The 22,099-nt window shown below is 38.5% G+C and overlaps 1 protein-coding gene across 2 annotated transcripts in view; it reads right to left on the bottom strand.

The window, feature by feature from the left end:
- The window catches only part of ANO6 (anoctamin 6), a 251,097-nt gene that overhangs the window by 96,210 nt on the left and 132,788 nt on the right, over positions 1–22,099 (bottom strand). For both annotated transcript variants that reach the window (XM_055394407.2, XM_055394406.2), the window contains one exon: positions 7,996–8,124. In XM_055394407.2, the coding sequence (XP_055250382.1) occupies positions 7,996–8,124 (129 nt within the window). The remainder of the gene's footprint in view (positions 1–7,995; positions 8,125–22,099) is intronic.

Below are 22,099 nucleotides of genomic sequence, written 5' to 3' on the forward strand. Positions count from 1 at the left end.
GATAAGCATAGAAAGGAAGTGAATATGTAGCTGAAGTTTATTTCCAACTTTTCTTTTTAAGGAAATGATAACCCTATATACGAGACAGCAAAAGAGACACAGGTGTATAGAACAGTCTTTGGGACTCTGTGGGAGAGGGCGAGGGTGGGATGATTTGGGAAAATGGCATTGAAACATGTATATTATCATATGTGAAACGAATCACCAGTCCAGGTTTGATGCATGATACAGGATGCTCGGGGTTGGTGCACGGGGATAACCCAGAAGGAGGATAAGGGGAGGAGGGAGGTGGGAGGGGGGTTCAGGAAGGGGAACTCATGTACACCCAGGGCGGATTCATGTCAATGTATGGCAAAACCAACCAATATAATATTGTAAAATAATTAGTCTCCAATAGAAAATAAAATAAATAAATTAACATTTTTGGTATAATTATGAAAATAAATAAATGGTAACTTAGAAATTTTCCAAGAAGGAAAAAAAAATCACCTGTTATCAATCCACTGCTAGGATAGCTACTGTAAACACTTCAGGGCAGTGTTTTCTACCTGCTTATATGAACAATCTAAAGCGCCCTAGTTAAAATGCAGATTCTAGGGCCTCTCTTCTCTACACTTTGGCTCAGTACATAGAGGATGGGCCTGGATAATCTAGTTTTAACAAGCAAAGCAGACTATTCTTATCATCAGGCAAGTTTAAGAAATACTATTTTCTTTTTATCCCAAACTTTAAACTTTTTATTTTGTATTAAGGTTTAGCCCATTAACAATGTTGTGGTAGTTTTGGGTGAACAGTGAAGGAACTCAGCCATACATATACATGTATCCATTCTCTCCCAAACCCCATCCCATCCAGGCTGGCAAGAAACACTGAAGAGAGTCCCATGTGCTATACAATAGGTCCACACCTGGTTATCCATTTTAAATACAGCAGTGTGTACGTGACCTTCCCAAAGTCCCTAACTTCATCTTCCCTCCCAGCAACTGTTAAGTATTTTAGGAAATACTATTTTCTTAGAGCATGTCTTTTCTGTGCACATAAGCAAGCTCTTCTTTTATGATTATTTATTTTCTTCAAGCCTGTTCTGTTTGAGAATTTGGTATAGTTGATGTTGCCCAGCTCTTTACCCATTTACAGAAAGTGAGACACAAGTACCTGTTGGTCTAGGGCAAATGACATCTTCTTCATTCAAAACTAACTCAGAAGGACTAATCTGGAAAAGGATTTTTCTCTTCTCCACCTCTTTCTGAGATGAAGTGGAATAAACAGATTTTACTTTTCAGAATTTCACTGTCCTCTGCATTTGTCTATTTTTAAGGATTGAGTCCAAGGACACGTCCCATTCTGGAAATACGAAGCAAGATTTGGATTCACTTCTGTGCTGAGTACGCAAAAATAAAACCAAATATGCTTATATCAGCAACACATCTTGTAGTTGTAATTTGAAACTGCTGATTCTAATTTAATTTATTCCTTTTAACCTGCAATCTTAGTTTAAGCAAGTAGAGTATAAAGGAAGGAGAATGTAAAGAACTTCCTGCTTCAGTTTAAAATATTAAGGAGTTAAAGCCAAACCTGATTTCACATCCAAGAACAAAAGACAGAACACCTACCAAAAGTTATCTGAGGAGGTGAAACTGCCCAACAGGAGTTGCCACCATCACTTAACTCAGCGTAATACTTTTCATGGACTATTTGTGGCAAAAATGTAATTTTAAGGAAATTTTTTATACTATTCTGATTCTTCATAATTCCCTTCTGCCATCCCTTTATTTCTTCAATTTGGAGAATACAAGTCGATGTTAAGTCGACTCAATCATACCTTCTCCTTTAGGAGGCTCCAACGGATAAATTTCTTTCTGGGGGATCTTTAGACCAGAAAGATTATATTTCTTTTGAACAACCAGTTTGGTTTTTATGGTGCTGAAACTTTAAACCACGGTGTTGATAACATCCGCTATTTTCTTTGGCTACCAGGAAACTCAAGAGGCAAATTTGCAGCTGAACTCTAATTTCTGAACAGGACTTCATGGTTATAATACGTCACTTTGCTTATTACTTTGATACATAGTTTCATTTTATTTTTCTGGCTTTTACAGTTTTGTCACCATGATCAGTTCAGTTCAGTTCAGTCACTCAGTTGTGTCTGACTCTTTGCGACCCCAGGGACTGCCGCACGCCAGGCTTCCCTGTCCATCACCAATTCCCAGAGTTTACTCAAACTCATGTCCATCACGTCAGTGATGTTATCCAACCATCTCATCCTCTGTCATTCCCTTCTCCTCCTGCCTTCAATCTTACCCAACATCAAGGTCTTTTCAAATGAGTCAGTTCTTCACATCAGGTGGCCAAAGTATTGGGAGTTTAAGCTTCAGTATCAGTCCTTCCAATGAATATTTAGGACTGATCTCCTTTAGGACTGACTGGTTGGATCTCCTTGCAGTCCAAGGGACTTTCAAGAGTCTTCTCCAACATCACAGTTCAAAAGCATCAATTCTTTGGTGCTCAACTTTCTTTATGGTCCACTGGAAAAACCATAGTTTTGATATCCTCATCTAATTACTTTTATTTAGGTTATATTCTGTATGTGACCTCAAGTACTTTTTAATGAATTATAAATAAACTATGTTATAACATAGTATTAACATAAGTAGAAAGCTAGTGACTATAAAACTGATACATTGCATATTAAAACCAATAATGAATGATGTTTGAATATTCTCTGCTGTTAGCTATCATCTTCCGAGCTACAAATAATCATATACTTTATGTACATAAGACTTACTGAAAAAGCAATGATACAAGAAAGCACATTTGATACATTTTAAAACCCAATTAGAAAAGCTCATAGCAAGTTCAACTAGAAGAGAACTCATAACCTTTTAAAAGAAAACTACCAAAAATTTATAGCAAATGTGTATTTAATGGTGAAATTTTAGAAACACTTGCACCAAACTCAGGAACAATACAGTGGTGGCTACTATGTGCTGCAGGTTTTATTCAAGAGGTCTTAGCCATATCATTTGGACAGACAGCAAATGAAGTATAAAGAAAGGTACAGTGAAGCTGTCAGTTGGAGACAATATGGTCTCAATATGGTCTTCCTTTGAATAAACTTAAAACAAGCGTTAGAAACTACTGGAACTAAAAAGTTTATCAATGTAGCTAGATCTTATTAAAAAAATCAATAGACTTCTTTCTTAACACAAAATACTAAATCACAAGCTGCAATTTAAAATGTGTCTGACAACAGCAACAAACTCTGATACTGGGAGGGATTGGGGGCAGGAGGAGAAGGGGACGACAGAGAATGAGATGGCTGAATGGCATCACCGACTTGATGGACATGAGTTTGAGTGAACTCCGGGAGTTGGTGATGGACAGGGAAGCCTGGCGTGCTGTAATTCATGGGGTCGCAAAGAGTCGGTCACGACTGAGCGACTGAACTGAACTGAAAAATGTATAAGATCCTCAGACATTATTATAAAACTTTACTAAAGTATGTAAAATCTTAATAAATGGAATGGTGTACTGTGTTCATTTTATTAGAATTTTCTGATGAACTTTTAATCACTTCCAAAGGGATTTCATCTAGCTTCTATGTAAACAATTTCAGCCTCATGATAATTCATATAAAACAATGGATAACAGTTTTAAAAGCCAAGGGATCTATAACCAATTAGTCAGTTGTTTCACATTATTTGAAGGTTTGGATATAATTTAATTTAAACACTTATTTTTTGGAAAATTTCTTACTCTGCTCTCTCTACTGGTCAGATCCACTAAAGAATTCTTAAGGCCTGATATACAAGATAAACTTATACTTCCATAACTTTTCATCAATTTCTAGGAAATAAAATTTCCATCAACTTTTAGGGATGGATTCTGCTGATAAAAAAGCATTACATTCAGGATGACTTACACTGCTCTTGTGCTATCTAGACTTTTCTATTCTCTTTATCATCATCTGCATTATACCATTACTTGGTCATAAACACATCTGTTTAGAAGGGAGGCCAAGTGTCAGACAAAATGAAATTTAGAATAGATCAGTTATGCCACCCGTTGGCAGTTCTAGATAAGGGAAATGGAAGAAACAAAACTGAGCAGGAAGAGTTGGAGAAATATATGGAAACATGTCTCATTTAAAACATTTTTGCTCTTCACAATATGGAGCAAACTTATTTAGATATATTTAATCATGAGATGTGCCAGGCAGTTGCTGGCTGCCTATTCAACAGTCATCCTCCTCTTCTTCATTACCAAGAAAAGCTGATGTTTTTCAGATACTAACTAATCAGATGATTCAGGAAATGAAAGACTAGTATTGATTAGTCTATGCTAATGATGGTAGTTTCATTCATCTTGCCAGTGGTTGGTTTGGGAATAGGCCTGTGAGAGACAATCAACAGTAAAAGGAAGTTTGCCATTCTAGGGGAGACTTCTTCCCCTTTCAAAAAGAGGAAAAGAAAGGGCATTCCTTCTTACTGTCGCTGATGTCTGGAAACACGACAAATATCATGAAACGAAATGAAGACAGTTTAAGAACAGCCAACATTTGAGGATGGCAGGGCAGAAGGATATAATGAAGCTTAAGTCCAGATGATCCCATTAAGCCAATAAATTATCTAACTCAGAAATGCTCCTATCTCCGCACTATTTCTTAAATGAGAGAATTATTATTTCCTTTCAGCACTTAAATAATTTTGAGTTTGGTTTTCCTGTTACTTCCAGTAAAAAGACACTCGAACTGATTCTATGCCACAGACAGCAGTACTGGCTAAACAAACACTTATTCTTGGAACAACTTATGATCAACCCCATCTGTAATCTAAACATAAATGGTTTATGCTTTTTCAAAGGGAGGTGTGAGATTCTGAGGTATTTTCACTAATACAAGTGGACAAAGTTATATGATATTTGGAGGTTTGGCTAGAAAAATAATTTCTCTTTTGCTCATATACAGATGTAGACTTTTACTCCTGTATGTTTTTGATGCTCATGGCCGTATCAGTTCTATCTTGCTCTACAAGAATTTAACAATACTTTATAGATTTAACAATACTTTTTAGATCAGCCCCTGGCAAAGTCAACCTTGGGGCTGTTTTAGGAAATCAATATGATTTACACATAATTTTTTTTTCCTCTCAATGAAAAGAGAATTTTGAAATTGCCTTTCCTTGGCATTGTCCTAAATTCTGAATATGGCCTGATAGAGAGTGTGATGGAACTTGCAAATGATTTTCCAATTAATAAAAATGTGATTCCAAAGCTGAGCTTCAAATTCTAGTAGAATCTAAATTAAGTAACATGTATAAATAGTCTCAAAACACTTAAAAGCATAGCTTATAAACAAACACCAACATCATGGTACATCAATTCACGAGTTCAGATAACAAAATTAATGACGGTTTTTTTCCTCTTGATTTATGTAAGTTACTTCAGCACCTTTGTTTCTGTATAACCCAAATGCAGACCTTGCTAATAATGTCACGAGCTCTAGGCTTCTTTACCATGGGAGAGAAGCCCTTGTATAAAACTAAAACTGTTTCCTCTATGCTGTAGATTTATTAGGTTTAGGTTTATTTAACTTACTTTATATAGTGCTCAATTCAGTTCCATCAGCATATGGATGCCTAATAAATATTTGATGATGGTGACCCTGACTGCACAGAAGATATCTTAGTGTTCACAGAAAACTGATAAAATACTCTAAGCTAGTTTAGTGACAAAATTATATAATAACCAGATAGTGATGCCTTTTCATATCAGTGTATACCCCAAATAAAAGAGAAGGCACAAAAATTAACATTTGTTATCTAACATGTACTGAAAATTTATGTAGCATTTCTGTATACTATTTTATTCAATCCTAAACATATTATCTGGATTAGGTATTGAGATTCCTATTTTCCAGACTCTAAGATGCCTCTGGTTGTATGGTGAGCCAATACTTTATGTGCCAATAAAGAATTCATCCAATGAAATTATGATACACTTTTTAAAAGATGTACCCTGATTTCAGAGATGTCAAAATGTAAAAATAAAAGGCATCTCTAAATAATAATAAAATATGAGACTGATAAGAAAATTCATCCAACTCACACAGTTAGCTGAAAACTGTGGCAAAGACAAGCCGCTGATGACCAAAAGTTGATGACCTGCTGATGACACATCCATAGCATGGAATTCCTGCTGAGAAATGTCTGTCCAGCCAGAAACTGTACTTTCCACCTTCCAGAGTTCTGACCAAAAGAATGTGAACCCAACTGACAATGTCAGTTCCAACCCAAACAGGTAAAGAAGCATGAGTACATTCTTCATCTTCTCCTTTATTCTATCTACCATTTATTGATGCCCAGAGTAATCTCAGAAACGACCTGCTGAATATGGCAAAGCCTTTGTGTCAGCATGGGTTCCTGAATGACTGTGAGCAACAAAGCCCTGCCCATACCTCCAAGACACTGTGCCAAACAGGAATGCCATGATTGACTTGAGCCATAAGTGAAGTGAAGTCGCTCAGTCGTGTCCGACTCTTTGCGATCCCGTGGACTGTAGCCCACCAGGTTCCTTCGTCCATGGGATTCTCCAGGCAAAGAATATTGGAGTGGGTTGCCATTTCTTTCTCCAAATTCTAGGCTGGTGTTGCCTCAACTAGAATTTCTCCAAACACTACAGTGGCAGAATTAGAATCTGAATATCAGGTTCCAAAAGCTGGGCTCGTTCTGTGACACTATGAAAATACAAGCCTCCAAAATTACCCTTTCCAAATCAAACAGAAACCAAAATAAAAAGGACTGTTACCTTCATCCTTGGTTTGAAAAATTAGAGAGAAATCAATAAATTTAAGGATGACATATTTTAGAGAGAAAGCCCAGAGAGGGACAGATTAATAGCTGTGTATTTGTAACAGCACAAATGTGAGAGAAAGAAAAAAATAGAATGAAGAAGTGATTTTCAAAGCGGGTAAAAGTGACGCACTTGTATACTTTCTTTTTTGTCTTGATTTAGTCTGATGCACTTTGATAAAGAAGTTCCAGGAAGTTGTTATATATTTAGCAGGTTAAATGGCTTAATATCTTGAGATAAAGATGACCGCATTACCTGAAAGAGCCTGATGCAAAGGAAAGGTAAAGCCTGACTGGCAATGAACGAAAAGGAAAGGAAGGGAAGAAAGTGGGAGACGTCAAGAGCACAGGTTCATGATTCGAGACAAGAGTTTGAATTGTAGCTCCACCAGTTCTTAAGTTAGAGTCCATGAACTTGTGCAAATTTAATCTTTCTAAGGGCCAATCCTCTTATCCAGAATGGTATGAAAATAAAAGACACATTATAGGTTGTTCTGGAAAACACCTTGATGTTGGGAAAGACTGAAGGCAAAAGGAGAAGAGAGTTGCAGAAGATGAGATGGTTGGGATGGCATCACCAACTCAATGGACATGAATTTGAGCCAACTCAGGAAGACAGTGGAGGACAGGGAAGCCTGGCGTGCTTCAGTCCACGGGGTCTCAAAGAGTCAGACACGACTGAGCGACTGAACCACCACCACCACAGCAAGGTTATTCCAAGAATTAAATGAGAACATGTGTGCAAAATACACAGACCATCCATGAGTTAGCATACCCTGACACTGGCTGGTTGTTATCATACTTGTTGCCACTATTTATTATTAGCTTCCTTTCATATCTAGTTGCAAATAGCCAAGTGTGCTTTTAGTGTAAATCTCTTTTACAGATAGAAAGGACAATTCCTCTGAAGAAAATCTGCCTTCAGCTTAAGAGCCTGAGGAAGTTTCTGTTTAAAACTCAAAAAAAAAATTTTTTTAATGTTTTTTGTTACCATGCCTTGAGGGAATGATGAATAGAGAAAATATGAAGGTATGCCTGACTTGATATTTCAAACACCAGTTTCACTTCATTGCTTACACAAAAATAGCATTTATTTTTTTCATTTTACAATATTATAAAGAATAAAAATAAAAGAAAATAAACTTACTCTTTGTTTTTCATTTGAACCCTTTTTATTGGTCTCTTTTCTACTTTCATCTTCATACACTAGAACAAAGTCAATTCTTCGCTGACCATCATTAAAATAGAGGGAGTCAGGTTTTCCATTAAATTCTTCCTGTGTAGAAAAGAAAGATAAATTTTAATATAGTTTCTTGAAAAGTGTCAGTTCATAAGTGCTTATTTCGTAGCTTTAACAGGTACATCAGAATGTTAACAGAAAATGAGAAATACACCCTTTACTAGTTTCTTAACCAAGAAGGCATGACCAACATGATCTTTGCAGGCATGGTCTGTTCTTGCTGAAACAAAGTCCTTGAATTAAGCAGGTTAGCATTATTCTACAAATATATGGGGAAATATCAGCATTGTGTATTATCCCAGAATTATTCCCACAGAACAAGAAAAGGAGTTTCAAGTTTGGAAATAAACACAGTAACCAGAGATGCCTATCTGAAGGACTATCTTCTTTTAACAAAGAGAAAAAATATCTAAGGCATAGCACTGTTTATGAAAATCCCAGGGCTTCCCTGGTGGCTCAAATGGTAAAGAATCTGCCTGCAGTGTGGGAGACTCAGGTTCGATTCCTAAGTTGGGAAGATCCCCTGGAGAAAGGAATGACTCCCCACTCCATCATCCTTGCCTGGACAATTTCATAGACAGAGGAATGTTGCGGGCTACAGTTCCATGGGGTACCAAAGAATTGGGACACGACTGAGTGAATGCCTGCATCCTACCTATGTCATATTATCTAACTTTTTCATCAATTTTCATGACTTCGCTCTGAACCACATCACTTTATAAAAAGTATCATTTTATAACCTTAAACAAAAGCCAAAAAATGCTTTGATACACACAAAATACATAGCAGTCGTTGGTATTTGTCCCGAAATCCATACAAAATACCCACTCACTCCTAGCAAAAAACAAACAAAAATCCCAACAACAAGAACAAATAAATGAGCCTTTAATTGAGAGCTTAAAAGCCTTATAGCATAAAAAAAAAAAAGTCATAATGGCAGAACAGACCTAATACAGCTTAAAACAATCTCTTACCATATGGATCTGGATAGAATTGTTTTATTTGCTCTAAGGAAAGACTTGAGTTTGTGTTTCTCACATAGCTGGTCAAGATGCTTATGTGAATTTTGCTTTAGAATTGAAATACTTTTTAACTAAGTAATACTTTTTAATTTTTCAAGTTTTTTTCCATTAAAAATTCATGGGAAGGTAGGGCTTTGCAGTCACTTGCTGAAACCACTTAACTATTAAGTGTGATTAATTCTCTGCACTCAGCATCATTTAGTACATAAATCACCTTATTTTACCACCCACTTTCTCATTTTTGTCACACTTTTGAGATGATGTGTTTTTTTTTGCCAAATGTATACAATTTGATGGGAAAGCCCCAAGTGGCTCAGTGGTATAGAATCCACCTGCCAAGCAAGAGACATGGGTTTGACCCCTGGGTCAAGAAGATACCCTGGAGAAGGAAATGGCAACCCACTCCAGTACTCTTGTCTGGAAAATCCCATAGACAGAGGAGCCTGGCAGGCTACAGTCCATGGGGTTGCAAAGAGTAGGACACGACTCAGCAACTAAACAACAACAACAAATACCACCTGATACTTGTCTTTCCTTTCTTCTTTCCTACCACAGAGCATCTGAAGATTGTTAACAGTATTTGCAGTTCCTTTCATTCAGCAAGGTATTTTACCTGCAGAATGCACTCTGGCAACGTAATTTAACTCACAGCCGTTCACCGAGTTTGCATTTGACCAGGGACCTTCACTATGAACAGTGTGACCCGGCCTGAGACCTTGCCCAGCCAGAGCACTGAAGGACCACAGAAACAGACACATCAATGTCCAAGGCTGAGGCCACTACTCAAGTCTTTTATTTGCAATTTCAGCTCTTTAAAATTGGTAACCTTTGAGAGTATTTAAAGTTATACAAGACATAGAAAACAAGATTATGGTCACCAAAGGGGAAAGGGTGGGGGGATAAATTAGGAGTTTGGGATTGACATATATACACGACTATATTTAAAACAGAGAACCAACAAGGACCTACTATATAGTACAGGGAACTATACTCAATGTTTTGTAATAACCCATAGGGGAAAAGGATCTAAAAAGAATATATATATACACGTATAACACTGAATCACTATGCTGTACACCTGAAACTAACACAACATTGTAAATCAAGTATACCTGAATTAAAAAAATAAATTAAAACTATATTTTTAAAAAGTTGTACAAAAATGCCAAGGCCTGTCTTTTTTCATTTCGGCAGTGGAGTCCTTGAGGCCCCTATTCTTCAATTTCTCTTTCTTTTACTGAGGATGTTACTATTGGTGACAACCTGGGCAGTTGCTAGAGGAAAACTGTGTGTAGAGGAAAAAACTGTGAGGCCAAGGGGAAGCGGGGTAGGGTGGAATACAGCCACAGAAACCTAGTCACCATTACAGATGTTTGAAATGTGTACAAAAGCAGCTCGTGCTCTGGAGCCCACATTCTGCTGCTTTTCCTTGGTGGCATCTGCAGGAGCTCACTGAAGTCAGGTTGTGAAGAATAACACATGGAAAGAGAACTATGTCTGCACGGGGCCCCCGGCATTCCTCCCTGCATGGCCCTCACTCAGCACATATGTTGGCAGCCTGCTACCAGATAATCCGGTCTGCAGGCATGTCTCTCCTGCGTGAGAGAAGACCATGGCCCTCTGTTGGATGAAAACCCCACTGGCTTGGCAAAAGCTGCCTGTGTAAAATAACTAGGTCAGACTCTGATACGGTATTATTAGAATGCAATGCTGGGGGAAAGGTGCCAACTCGGTACTGCGGTGAAATCCAGGTTTCCCATCTCTTGGCAGAAAACAACTGGGAAGAAGGGAGGAACAAAATGCTGGGCTGGAAAGCATTCCTAACAAAAAAGGAAACTGTCCCACATCAAAGAGACTGATCTATGAACACATCTGTGCTGTTTAAAAAGGCTGGATTGTTTCAAGTTATAAGTTCCACTACAGGCCTGACTCATCCAACAGGTATTAAAATGACAGAAAACTAAAAAATAAAACAACCCTCTTCTAAAGTTTTGAAGCAAAGTTTCAATAGTTTCCAAGGATAAATACTGATCATCTTAAACACTGATTAATCAGAAATGGATTATTCTAGTCCTGACTCTAGAAGTTAACTCAAAATTTGATCTTTAGTTTTTCTCTACCAAGTCAAATGGCATCAAGGTGAAATAAAAAAAAAAAAAAACAAAAAACCCTGAAACAATCCTTCCAGCTCAGCAGCTTTAGTTTAAAAACACTGTAACAGATTGTTTAAAATTTATCAGGTCAAATCATCTTAGAGCTCAGAGCTTATGTATGGGTATTGACTTCTCTACCAGTTCAGTTCAGTCGCTCAGTCATGTCCGATGCCAGGCTTCCCTGTCCATCACCAGCTCTTGTAGCTTGCCCAAACTCATGTCCATCGAGTCGGTGATGCCATCCAACCTTCTCATCCTCTGTCAGCCCCTTCTCCTCCCACCTTCAATCTTTCCCAGCATCAGGGTCTTTTCTAATGAGTCAGTTCTTTGCATCAGATGGCCAAAGTATTGGAGTTTCAGCTTCAGCATCAGACCTTTCAATGAATATTCAGAGTTGATTTCTTTAGGATTGGTTGGTTTGAACTTGCAGTCCAAGGGACTCTTAAGCATCTTCTCCAACACCACAGTTCAAAAGCATCAATTCTTTGGCACTCAAGACTTCTTTATGGTCCAATTCTCACATTCAAACATTGCTGCTGGAAAAACCATAACCTTAACTAGACAGACTTTGTTGGCAAAGTAATGTCTCTGCTTTGTAATATGCTATCTTGGTTGGTCACAGCTTTTCTTCCAAGGAGCAAGCGTCTTTTAATTTCATGGCTGCAGTCACCATCTGCAGTGATTTTGGAACCTCAAAAAATAAAAGTCTCTCACTGTTTCCCCATCTATTTGCCACGAAGTGATGGGACCAAATCCCATGATCATCAAGTTTTGAGTGTTGAGTTTTATGTCAACTTTTTCACTCTCCTCTTTGGCTTTCATCAAGAGGCTCTTTAGTTCCTCTTCACTTTCTGTCATGAGGGTGGTGTCATGTGCATATCTGAGGTTATTGATATTTCTGCCTGCGATCTTGATTCCAGCTTGTGCTTCATCCAGCCCCACATTTTGCATGATGTACTCTGCATATAAGTTAAATAAGCAAGGTGACAGTCTTCACCTACTCCTTTCTCTATTTTGAACCAGTCCATTGTTCCACGTCTGGGTCTAACTGTTGCTTCTCCACCAGGAAGCTTATTAATTCTTTTGCTCATCAGAGTAACTTACTGTTACCCTAAGGGTCTTAGGCAAATGTCTTCAATGTCAAAAAAGTCAAGAGTCTCTAGTTGTTGACACTTCTTTTGTCCTGAAAAAATAACAAATAAACTTCTGATTATAGTTTGGGGTCTATAATATGCTTTATCTGTTCACAGACATTGCCTTCTCTGGTCCCAAGAATACTAGATTCCACCAATTTAGCATTCATTTACGCATGTGCAGCAATCTATCCCAAAGCTGTAAAGACTGCAGTGGTTAAAAAGACTAGCCATGTTCATTTGTCATTATATCAAAATAAACAAACACCAACCAGCCAACCACTGCAGAAGAATGACCTGACCACCTCTATCTTAGGCTGTTGGCACTCACATTTTACACTTGGGAAGAAGAAAAGACATGCTTGTTCCGAGCAAGGGGTGAGCTAAGAAATAAGGTCCTGGCAGAGCAATGTAGGAGAGAAGGGATAAGAAAGGTCGGGTATGAGGTACCCAAGTGAGAAATTCTCTCCAGGTCTCCCTGCTCTCAGCTGGCTTCTTTCTTCCTATTTGCAGGGCATCTCCTGGTGGTTCAGATGGTAAAGAATCTGCCTGCAGTGCAGGAGACCCAGGTTTAATCCCCAGGTCGGGAAGATCCCCTGGAGAAGGGAATGGCCACCCACTCCAGTATTCTTGCCTGGGGAATCCCATGGACAGAGGAGCCTGCCAGGCTACAGTCCATGGGGTCACAAAGAGTCGGACACAACGGAGCGAGTAACACTTTCACTACTTTCACTTTCCTTTAACGGAAGAGCCTCTGGGCCCTTTAACCAAATGCTTAACCAAATCAGGATAAAAATGTAGGCAGCAAAATTACTCTACCGAAATCTGTGGATTCAACCAAACTCAAGCTAAAAAATATTAAAAGAAACTTCCAGAAAGTTCCCAAAAGCAAAGCTTGAATTTGCCATGTGCTAGCAACTGTTCACATGTTATTTACATTGTAGTCACAGCTACTGACAAGGCCTTTACATTGTACTAGGTATTATAAGTAATCTAGAGATGATAAAAGGACATGGGAGGATGTGCATATGCTATATGCAAATACTATGCCATTTTATATAAGGGACTTGAACATCCAAAGATTTGGGTATCCACAGGGGTCAAACCAGTCCCCTGTGAATACCAAGGAACAACTGAAATGACTTGGTAGGAAAACTTCTCTTAAGTAATCTCAGAATCCAGTAAGGCATTGGACTTCTTGAACAGGATGCTTCGGGTACACAAAGTGTCACATGATGCTTACATGATGCTTAGGTTTATCTTCTGGGTGGAAAAAGAGGGGCTGGGGAAGGAGAGAACTTTGGGAGACAGCTGCCTGGGTGACACTGCTCCCATGGCATTTATGCCAGTTAGAGATGAGCAGCTGACCTTACAAAGCACCCTCCTGGAACCCTTGGCATCAGCACTTGGTGAGTCCAGGACTTGCTCCTCAACATGTGTCCAACCTCACACTTCTCACACTTCTCTTTAAATAAAAAAAGTGAAAGTGTTAGTCACTCAGTCATGTCTTACTCTTTGCGACCCCGTAGACTGTAGCCCACCAGGCTCCTCTGTCCATGGAATTCTCCAGGCAAGAATACTGGACTGGGCTGCCATTCCCTTCTCCAGGGAATCTCCCTGACCCAGGGATTGAACCCAGGTCTCCTGCACTACAGGCAGATTCTTCACCACGTGAGCCACTAAATAAGTAAATAAAACATTTCTGCAAACAAACCCTGCAAAATCAAAATTGGAAGTCCTATTTCACAATAGAGGCATCTACTCCTAGAGTTTAAAATACAAATGTTAAATGATCGGTCCAAGATCTGGATACAAAGCAACTAGATTATCATCGTTGTTCAAACTCTTGTTTATGTATAATGATGCTAGAAACTTGCCTTACAGCAAGTGATATCTGACTGTATCAGATTAAAAAATTCTAGAGAATTTCCACACCCTCTATTCCTGCCCTGATAGGGTTGTTGTTTACTATGAGATCAGAGAGTATTCCAGGTTTATTGGGATTAATGGTCTCAACCTTTACAGAAAGTAGGACACAAAAAGCCTTACTGTTTAACAATGACAGCTGAGGAATTACATTATGAAAAATAAACAATATCAAAACACTCACATAATTAAAGAGCGACTGATACGTGAATGTGGAAAACACATGTGGTTCTCTCCAGTCCTTAAGACTAGCAAAACAAAGGAGTTAGTTAATTCCAAGCAGAACACAAAAGACAAAAACAAACTTTAATCACAGCAGAAAACTAAAATGAAAATACAGGATTTTCTACTTTTCAGTAAACCTTGGATTCCTGCCCACAGCAAGTTGTAGGAAAACAAAAATTTAAAAGCAAAAGCCTTTATGTAAATATTTAGACCTCATGAAATCTAGAACATAGTGAAAATTTATTTATATGCCATGTAGTTATAAATTAGGTATCAATATATTCTGGTGTTTTCCCTAACTGTAGCAGAGTCCAGGCAGAGTCAAGGCATAAAAATTAGTGGAACATTTGTTTTTCTTTAAACAATTGTGCAAAATTAGTGCAAAGGATAGCAGAGACTTGATTAATTTTTATTCCTTTTATTCAGGCCACCTCCTTGGCCCGAATGAATACTTGACAGTGAGAAAATGCAAAGTACAAAGGAAAATGCCAAGAACTGCAGGCGTGGAAGGCTAAATGCTGAAGGTGGAAGATTAGTATTGTGAGAAGCAGGGATGGGAGTAACATGTCAGTCCCAGGGCTTACGTACACTTTCACTACCAGGAGTAAGGAGAAATAAACACATGGATGTACAAGGGAGCCAAAAGGAAGTCAGCCAAGTCAATGGCATGTTATGGGGATTAGTGAACATGTTTTTGATGAGACATTCAAGAATGTGTGGGCTTCCCTAGTGGCTCAGACGGTAAAGAATTCACCTGCAAGGCAGGAGTGAGTGAAGTCGCTCAGTCGTGTCTGACTCTTTGGGACCCCATGGACTGTAGCCCACCAGGCTCCTTGGTCCATGGGATTTTCCAGGCATGAATACTGGAGTGGGTTGCCATTTGTTTCTCCAGGGGATCTTCCCAACCCAGGGATCGAACCCAGGTGTCCCGCATTGTAGGCAGACGCTTTACCATCTGAGCTACTGGGGAAGCCCTGCAAGGCAGGAGACCCGGGTTTAATTCCTGGGTTGGGAAGATCCCCTATAGAAGGGAATGCCTACCTCTTCCAGTATTCTTGCCTGGAGAATTCCATGATTTGCCTGGCAGGCAAATAGTCTGTGAAATGCAAGTCAGACTTGACTGAGCGACTAACACTTTCACTTCAGTTTTCAAGAACGTGTTGAGGGGAAAGAAGTACAGTGGAAAAGTTACTCATTCAAGGAGGAGGTCTCTGTGACAACTACAAGTCTGTTAGTCCAAGAACATCCCTTGTTAGTGACTCCATGACAATCAGGAGAAACTCAACTCAGGAGTGACCCAGAATGACATTTGTACAAATTACACTGTCTCCTCCTCCACTCAAACACACTATCAACTTCTGAAGGCCGGTGGCCAGTCCTTCTTCACCCTGAATTTTCTGCTGAGTCTTTGCATTTAGCAGGAGCTTGGTTTGCTTTTTCTCCTAGGAAAAAATACCTTTCTTTTTTTCTGATGATAAAAGTAATATGTACTCAATAACAAAAAAATTCTGAAGATACAGAGAAGTATAAAGGAATAAATAAAAGTCATACAAAATCCCATCTCCCAAAGAGGAGCCAAGCTTGTCAATATTTTGGATCTCTCTCTCACACACATGCACAAACACACATGCACATTCATTAAGAGAATACCATACTATACACACTGTTCTAAAAACACCCATCACAACCAATTTTTTAGCTTGCTATAAAGCTCTACATCATCATGTTTAATAGCTGCAATACCATCTAAACAGTTCCTCCACTCATGAACATGTATAAGTTGCTTCCAATTTGTTGCTTTCATAAACTGCTGCAAGGAGCATCTTTGTACCTATGTATCTGTGTACATAGTCAATTACTATTTCCTTAGGCTAAATTCTACAAGCAGATTTTAAGTTTTGGAAGTGTTTTGATATATATGTTGCCAAACCATCATCCAAAATATTTATAAAAATGAAGACTTCCACCAGCAGAGTATGAAGTGCCTTTCCCTCGCTGAATTTCATTCTTTCTCACTTTTCCCATGATAGTAAAAAAAATTTTTTTTTTTCATTTTCACCTTTTAATTAGAGAGCACTAACATTTTTATGGGTACTGCCCAACTGAATTACTGCTTTTCTGAAATGTCAATTACTATTCTCAACTTAGGCTTCCTAGGTGGTGCAGTGGTAAAGAATCCGCCTGCCAATGCAGAAGACACAAAAAAATGTGGGTTTGATCCCTGGGTTGGGAAGATCCCCTGGAGTAGGAAATGGCAACACACTCCAGTATTCTTGCCTGGAAAATTCCATGGACAGAGGAGCGTGGTGGCCTACAGTCCATGGGATTGCAAAGAGTTGGACATGACTGAGTGCACACACACACACACACACACACACATTCTTGACCTAACTGAACTATCTTATTATTTGCTACACATTCTTGACCTATCTTATTATTTAATCCCTTTCCAGTAGGTTCTCTTGATTTTTACTCATGAGATTCTAAAGACCACACTGTAAGTAAATGCTAATACAGAAGCAGACCATACAGTTACTTCCCAAAAGAAAGAGAGAAAGACTCTAGGGCACTGTCCACCAACGCTGTCCTCAACAATGCTGATGTGTTTTGTGAAATGTAGACATTTAACTGGAATGTGTAGAGTAGTTTGAGAAGGTCACTGCCCCCTGGATATACTTTCCATTACAGTTTATATGCCTCCTATGCAACTACCAAATATTAGTATATATTTTGACTCAGATTTCTTTAGAGTATAGAACTTACTGCTTATTTAGTTTACAAATGATTTCTGTTGCTGGTTAAAAACTGATGTACAAATTCTTAAAAACAAAAAAAGACTTGCTATTTTATATTTGTAAATGGCTATAAATAGTTTCCAAATAGTGCAATTGACTACTTTCAGTCATTTCCCATCAGAAATATATGTAGTTCATTTATAAATAATATTGGATTGTGCCATGAAAATGCTGCTACTGCTGCTGTTTCTTTTTTTGTTGTTATATTGATAAAGGAATGTTTATATGCCAATGGCTCCCTAGTTTGGTCTATGTATTTTGCCTTTGTTTGCCTGTGTTAAAATAAACTCTAGAGTTCTATTATTAGAACATCACGTTTCAAACACAGGATGAGGGTGGAGGCATAATGCCTCAGGCATAATTGTGCTTCAATAGTTCCCTCTAGCCTCTGCCAAGGAAGCAGTAGTTTTAGCAAACAGAGTTCCCTGTGTTTTTAAATATTACATTCTTAAAATTTATGAACCAGGCTAGAGGAAATATGAAAATAGAACTATGACATGACATTTACAATAAAGCTTCCTTAAAAGGAGTTAAGCAACCAAAGCAGATAATAAGCTTTCCACAGTGGGAAGATGCTTATTAGTTTAGAAGCCTTCTCAGAGTGGAGGGACTCTGAGTGAACTTTCCCTTATACCCACAGTTGCAGTTTGGGTTAGGATTTGTGTTAGCACGATTTCAAACTTGTTTCGCTTTCCTGTTTCCCCACAGGCAGTCCACCATTTTTACAACTTTCGCTTAGCCATCCTTAAAGGTGATCTGCAGAAAACAAGAGGAAAAAGTGAAGAAAAGGGAGGGAAAGGAAGAAAAGGAAAAGAATAGGGAAAATGTGAAAAAGTCTGGAGTGGTTGTTTTCATACTTCCCCTTTTCTAGAAGAAGCCATCATCTGCTTGCACTGTTCTCATCCGGTAGTGGTAACATTAGAGAAAGGAATGTAGGTGAGATTAAGCAGTAAGATATTCCCAGTAAAGTCAGGAATGATAAAGTGATGGATATGATGAAACAAGACAAGTGTGCAATAGGACATTTTTAAGAGAATGATTATCTTCCTGGAGGCTAACCTCTAAAGGTTTCGATATCCCCTATGTTTTACTATTCCATTATAGATTTAACAGCATTCCAATATATCTTAAACTTTTTTGAACCTACTAACATTTTCAGTTTGTGTCACCTCTCAAGGAAGATTACGCAATAGATTTTCCATGCAGGCAAGATGGCTGTCCTAAATGACATTTTTTGATCTTTAAGAAATAGCTCCCAATCTCATATTCTGGAATCAGTTAGAACAAAAGTAATATTGCTATAACCAAATCCTTCATGACTTAATGGACTAGCACACTATCCCATCTACAGTTTTAAGATCCTTAGACTTAACAATAATTTTAGTTTGACTTTATTACCAGAGGTTTTCCTCCATCTACTCCCTAGTTCCTCTTAACTAATCTGATTTCAATAGCATACTTAGTTTCAGTTTTTGGAAAATTAAGTGGTTATGACTCAGAAATATTAACTATTAGGCTAATTAATACACCAAATTAACAGCTGTGAATGCCCCTCTTTTCTCAGCCAACTGAATTGCATGGGGCCTGGGTTACCACTGATATTTCACGCTTTTGAATGAAAGCCAATGTGTGCTATGACCTGAGAGCAAACAGAAAAGGGAGTTTCAAGATACTGCTCTTCAGATTTTTGAGCTGAAGAAGATACATAAGGTATAATTGAGGGCGTAACTAAGGCAACAGGTGTTCATCTCCTTACTAGGTTCCCATGCAATTCTGCTGCTGCTGCTAAGTCGCGTCAGTCGTGTCCGACTCTGTGCGACCCCATAGATGGCAGCCCACCAGGCTCCGCCATCCCTGGGATTCTCCAGGCAAGAACACTGGAGTGGGTTGCCATTGCCTTCTCCAATGCGTGAAAGTGAAGTCACTCAGTCGTGTCTGACTAGTAGCGACCCAATGGACTATAGCCTACCAGGCTCCTCTGTCCATGGGATTTTCCAGGCAAGAGTACTGGAGTCGCTTGCCATTGCCTTCTCTGGACTCCCTCAAAATGACAATCAATCATTCCCAGAGAGATCTTCCACAGGAGACTTCCCTGTGCCATCTAAGAACTGCCCTGACTTATTTTTGGCTGCTCAGGGTTTGCAGCACAAGCGTCCTGTCATCCATGGTGACTCCCCCATTGGACTGTAATATCCCCATGTCATAACAAGTGCCTTGGGCACAATCTTCTCAGACCATGTCTCTGGGAACTGATGTTTGCAACCTCATTCACAGCAAGAGGAAGAAAAACAAATCAGAGCATCTGGTGCCCAGCAAAGCAAGGATTGTGCCAACTCCTGTCAGTTGGTTAATGCTTTATAAAGATAGTATTTTTTCTGTTGTAACTCAAGACGCAGTTTACAAGAATGGCTGCTCTTTGTGGCATCCAAATGAGGATACAGAGATGTTTCCAAAACAAAGTTAAAAAACCCAAGTGATTCATTTAAAATAATGGCACAAAAATGTTTTAATTGACTACAAATAATAAATAACACCTTAAAAAATCCTCCTCCCAATCAATTATTGGGAAGTCTTAAGAAACAAAGTGTTCTGAGGAAATGAGTATTAAGATGAACTTTACGCCAATTAAAAGGTTACTTCAACCTTTTTGTGCTCAAAATTTTCCCAAATATAGTACATAACATTTCTGATCTTTAGAGAGGATACTGAACACAACTACTATTGCTACTACTACTAATTATTATTAACGAGGTAAAAATGAAGAGAGAGCTTCAATTAAAAGTAAAAAACATGCGTTGCGGTATGTGGCAGAGCTGGGTTCAAATCGCAACTCTACTATATACAACTAGCTGTGTGTCTCTGTGTATATATTTTATCTCTTTACACTAAATTTATTCACCTGTAAAAAGGGGGGAAATCATAGAAAGAAATGCAGGGTTCTTAGGAAGATTAAGTGAGATATGCATGTAAAGCAACAGCACAGAGCCCAGAACATAGTAAAAGCTCAATAAATGTGAGCTCCTGGTGTTCTCTATTTAACATGAAATAGTTCTTTACTGATTATTGAGTGATTACTTAATTGATTAGGTTAAGTGCATTCACATGCTTTACAGTCATTATGAACTTTCACCTGTATCTTGCTGTTTCTCTCTGCTACCATTCAGATTACAAAGTCTCTTCTTTTGTTGTGAATTCACCAGTTTTTAATAGGTATTCCACTACCCTTCTATGATAGTGATATACTGCTATCATAGAGATACTGCTTATATCTGCTTTGGGCAACCAGATTAACTGAATTTGTTGACTTTCTTTGAAATTAGGTCTCGGTGCTTTGGTTTTGGATGTCAGAGGCTTTTTAGCTTTCTTCAGATTCTGAGTAAACTGACTGAAGCAAAGGGCTCCATCCCAGAAACAAATAAAATATGCTAAGAGTTAATATATTACTCCCCTTATCCCAATCTCTTTCAAAAGAGGTCCTATGATATCAGACATCAAACAGAATGAAAATAGTAAGATTAATGAACTGTAAATAGAGACAGAGATGAAAAAAAATGAAATTCTGCCATTTACAACAACATGGATGGACTAAAGAGAGCATTATGCTAAGTGAAATAAGTCAGACAGAAAAAGACCAACACTGCATGCTATCACTTATATGTGGACTCTAAAAATGAAACAAGACCAAAGTGCCAACATCCACTGGATCAAAGAAAAAGCAAGAGAATTCCAGTAAAACATCTACTTCTGCTTCATTGACTAGGCTAAAGCCTTTGACTGTATGAATCACAACAAACTGTGGAAAATTCTTAAAGAGATGAGAATACTAGACCACCTTACCTGTCTACTGAGAAACCTGTATGCAGGTCAAAAAACAACAGTTGGAACCAGATATGGAACAACTGACTGGTTCAAAATTGGGAAAGGAGTATGTCAGGCTGTATACTTTCACCCATTTATTTAATTTATGCAGAGTATATCACGCAAAATGTTGGGCTGAATGAATCACAAGTTGGAATCAGGACTGCTGGGAGAAATATCAGCAACCTTAGATACACAGATGATACCACTGTAATGGCAGAAAGCAAAGAGAAACTAAGAGCCTCTTGATGAGGGTGAAAAGAGGAGCGTGAAAAAGCTGGCTTAAAATTCAACATTCAAAAAACTAAGATCACCCTTATCCAGTCCCATCACTTCATGGCAAACAAATGGGGAAACAATGGAAACAGTGGCAGATTTTATTTTCTTGGGCTCCAAAATCACCGCAGACAGTGACTGCAGCCATGAAATTAAAAGACACTTGCTCCTTGGAAGAAAAGCTATGACAAACCTAGAGAGCATATTTAAAAACAAAGACATCACTTTGATGACAAAGGTTCATATAGTCAAAGCTATGATTTTTCCAGTAGTCATATACAGATGTGACAGTTGGACCATAAAGAAGGCTGAGCACCAAACAATGGATGCTTTCAAACTGTGGGGCTGGAGAAGACTATTGAGAGTCCCTCGGACTGCAAAGAGACCAAACCAGTCAATCCTAAAGGAAATCAACCCGAATATTCATTGGAAGAACTGATGCTGAAGCTCCAATCCTTTGGCCACCTGACACATAGAGCTGACTCACTGGAAAAAATCCTGATGCTGGAAAAGATTGAGGGTAGAAGGAGAAAGGGGCAACAGAAGATGAGATGGTTGATGGCAGCACCAACTCAATGGACATGAATTTGAGCAAACTCTGGGAAAAAGTAAAGGACAGGGAT

The sequence above is a fragment of the Moschus berezovskii genome, chromosome 6 (assembly GCF_049115385.1).
Source record: "Moschus berezovskii isolate FMDL1 chromosome 6, NW_MosBer_1.0, whole genome shotgun sequence".
Classification (NCBI taxonomy): domain Eukaryota; kingdom Metazoa; phylum Chordata; class Mammalia; order Artiodactyla; family Moschidae; genus Moschus; species Moschus berezovskii.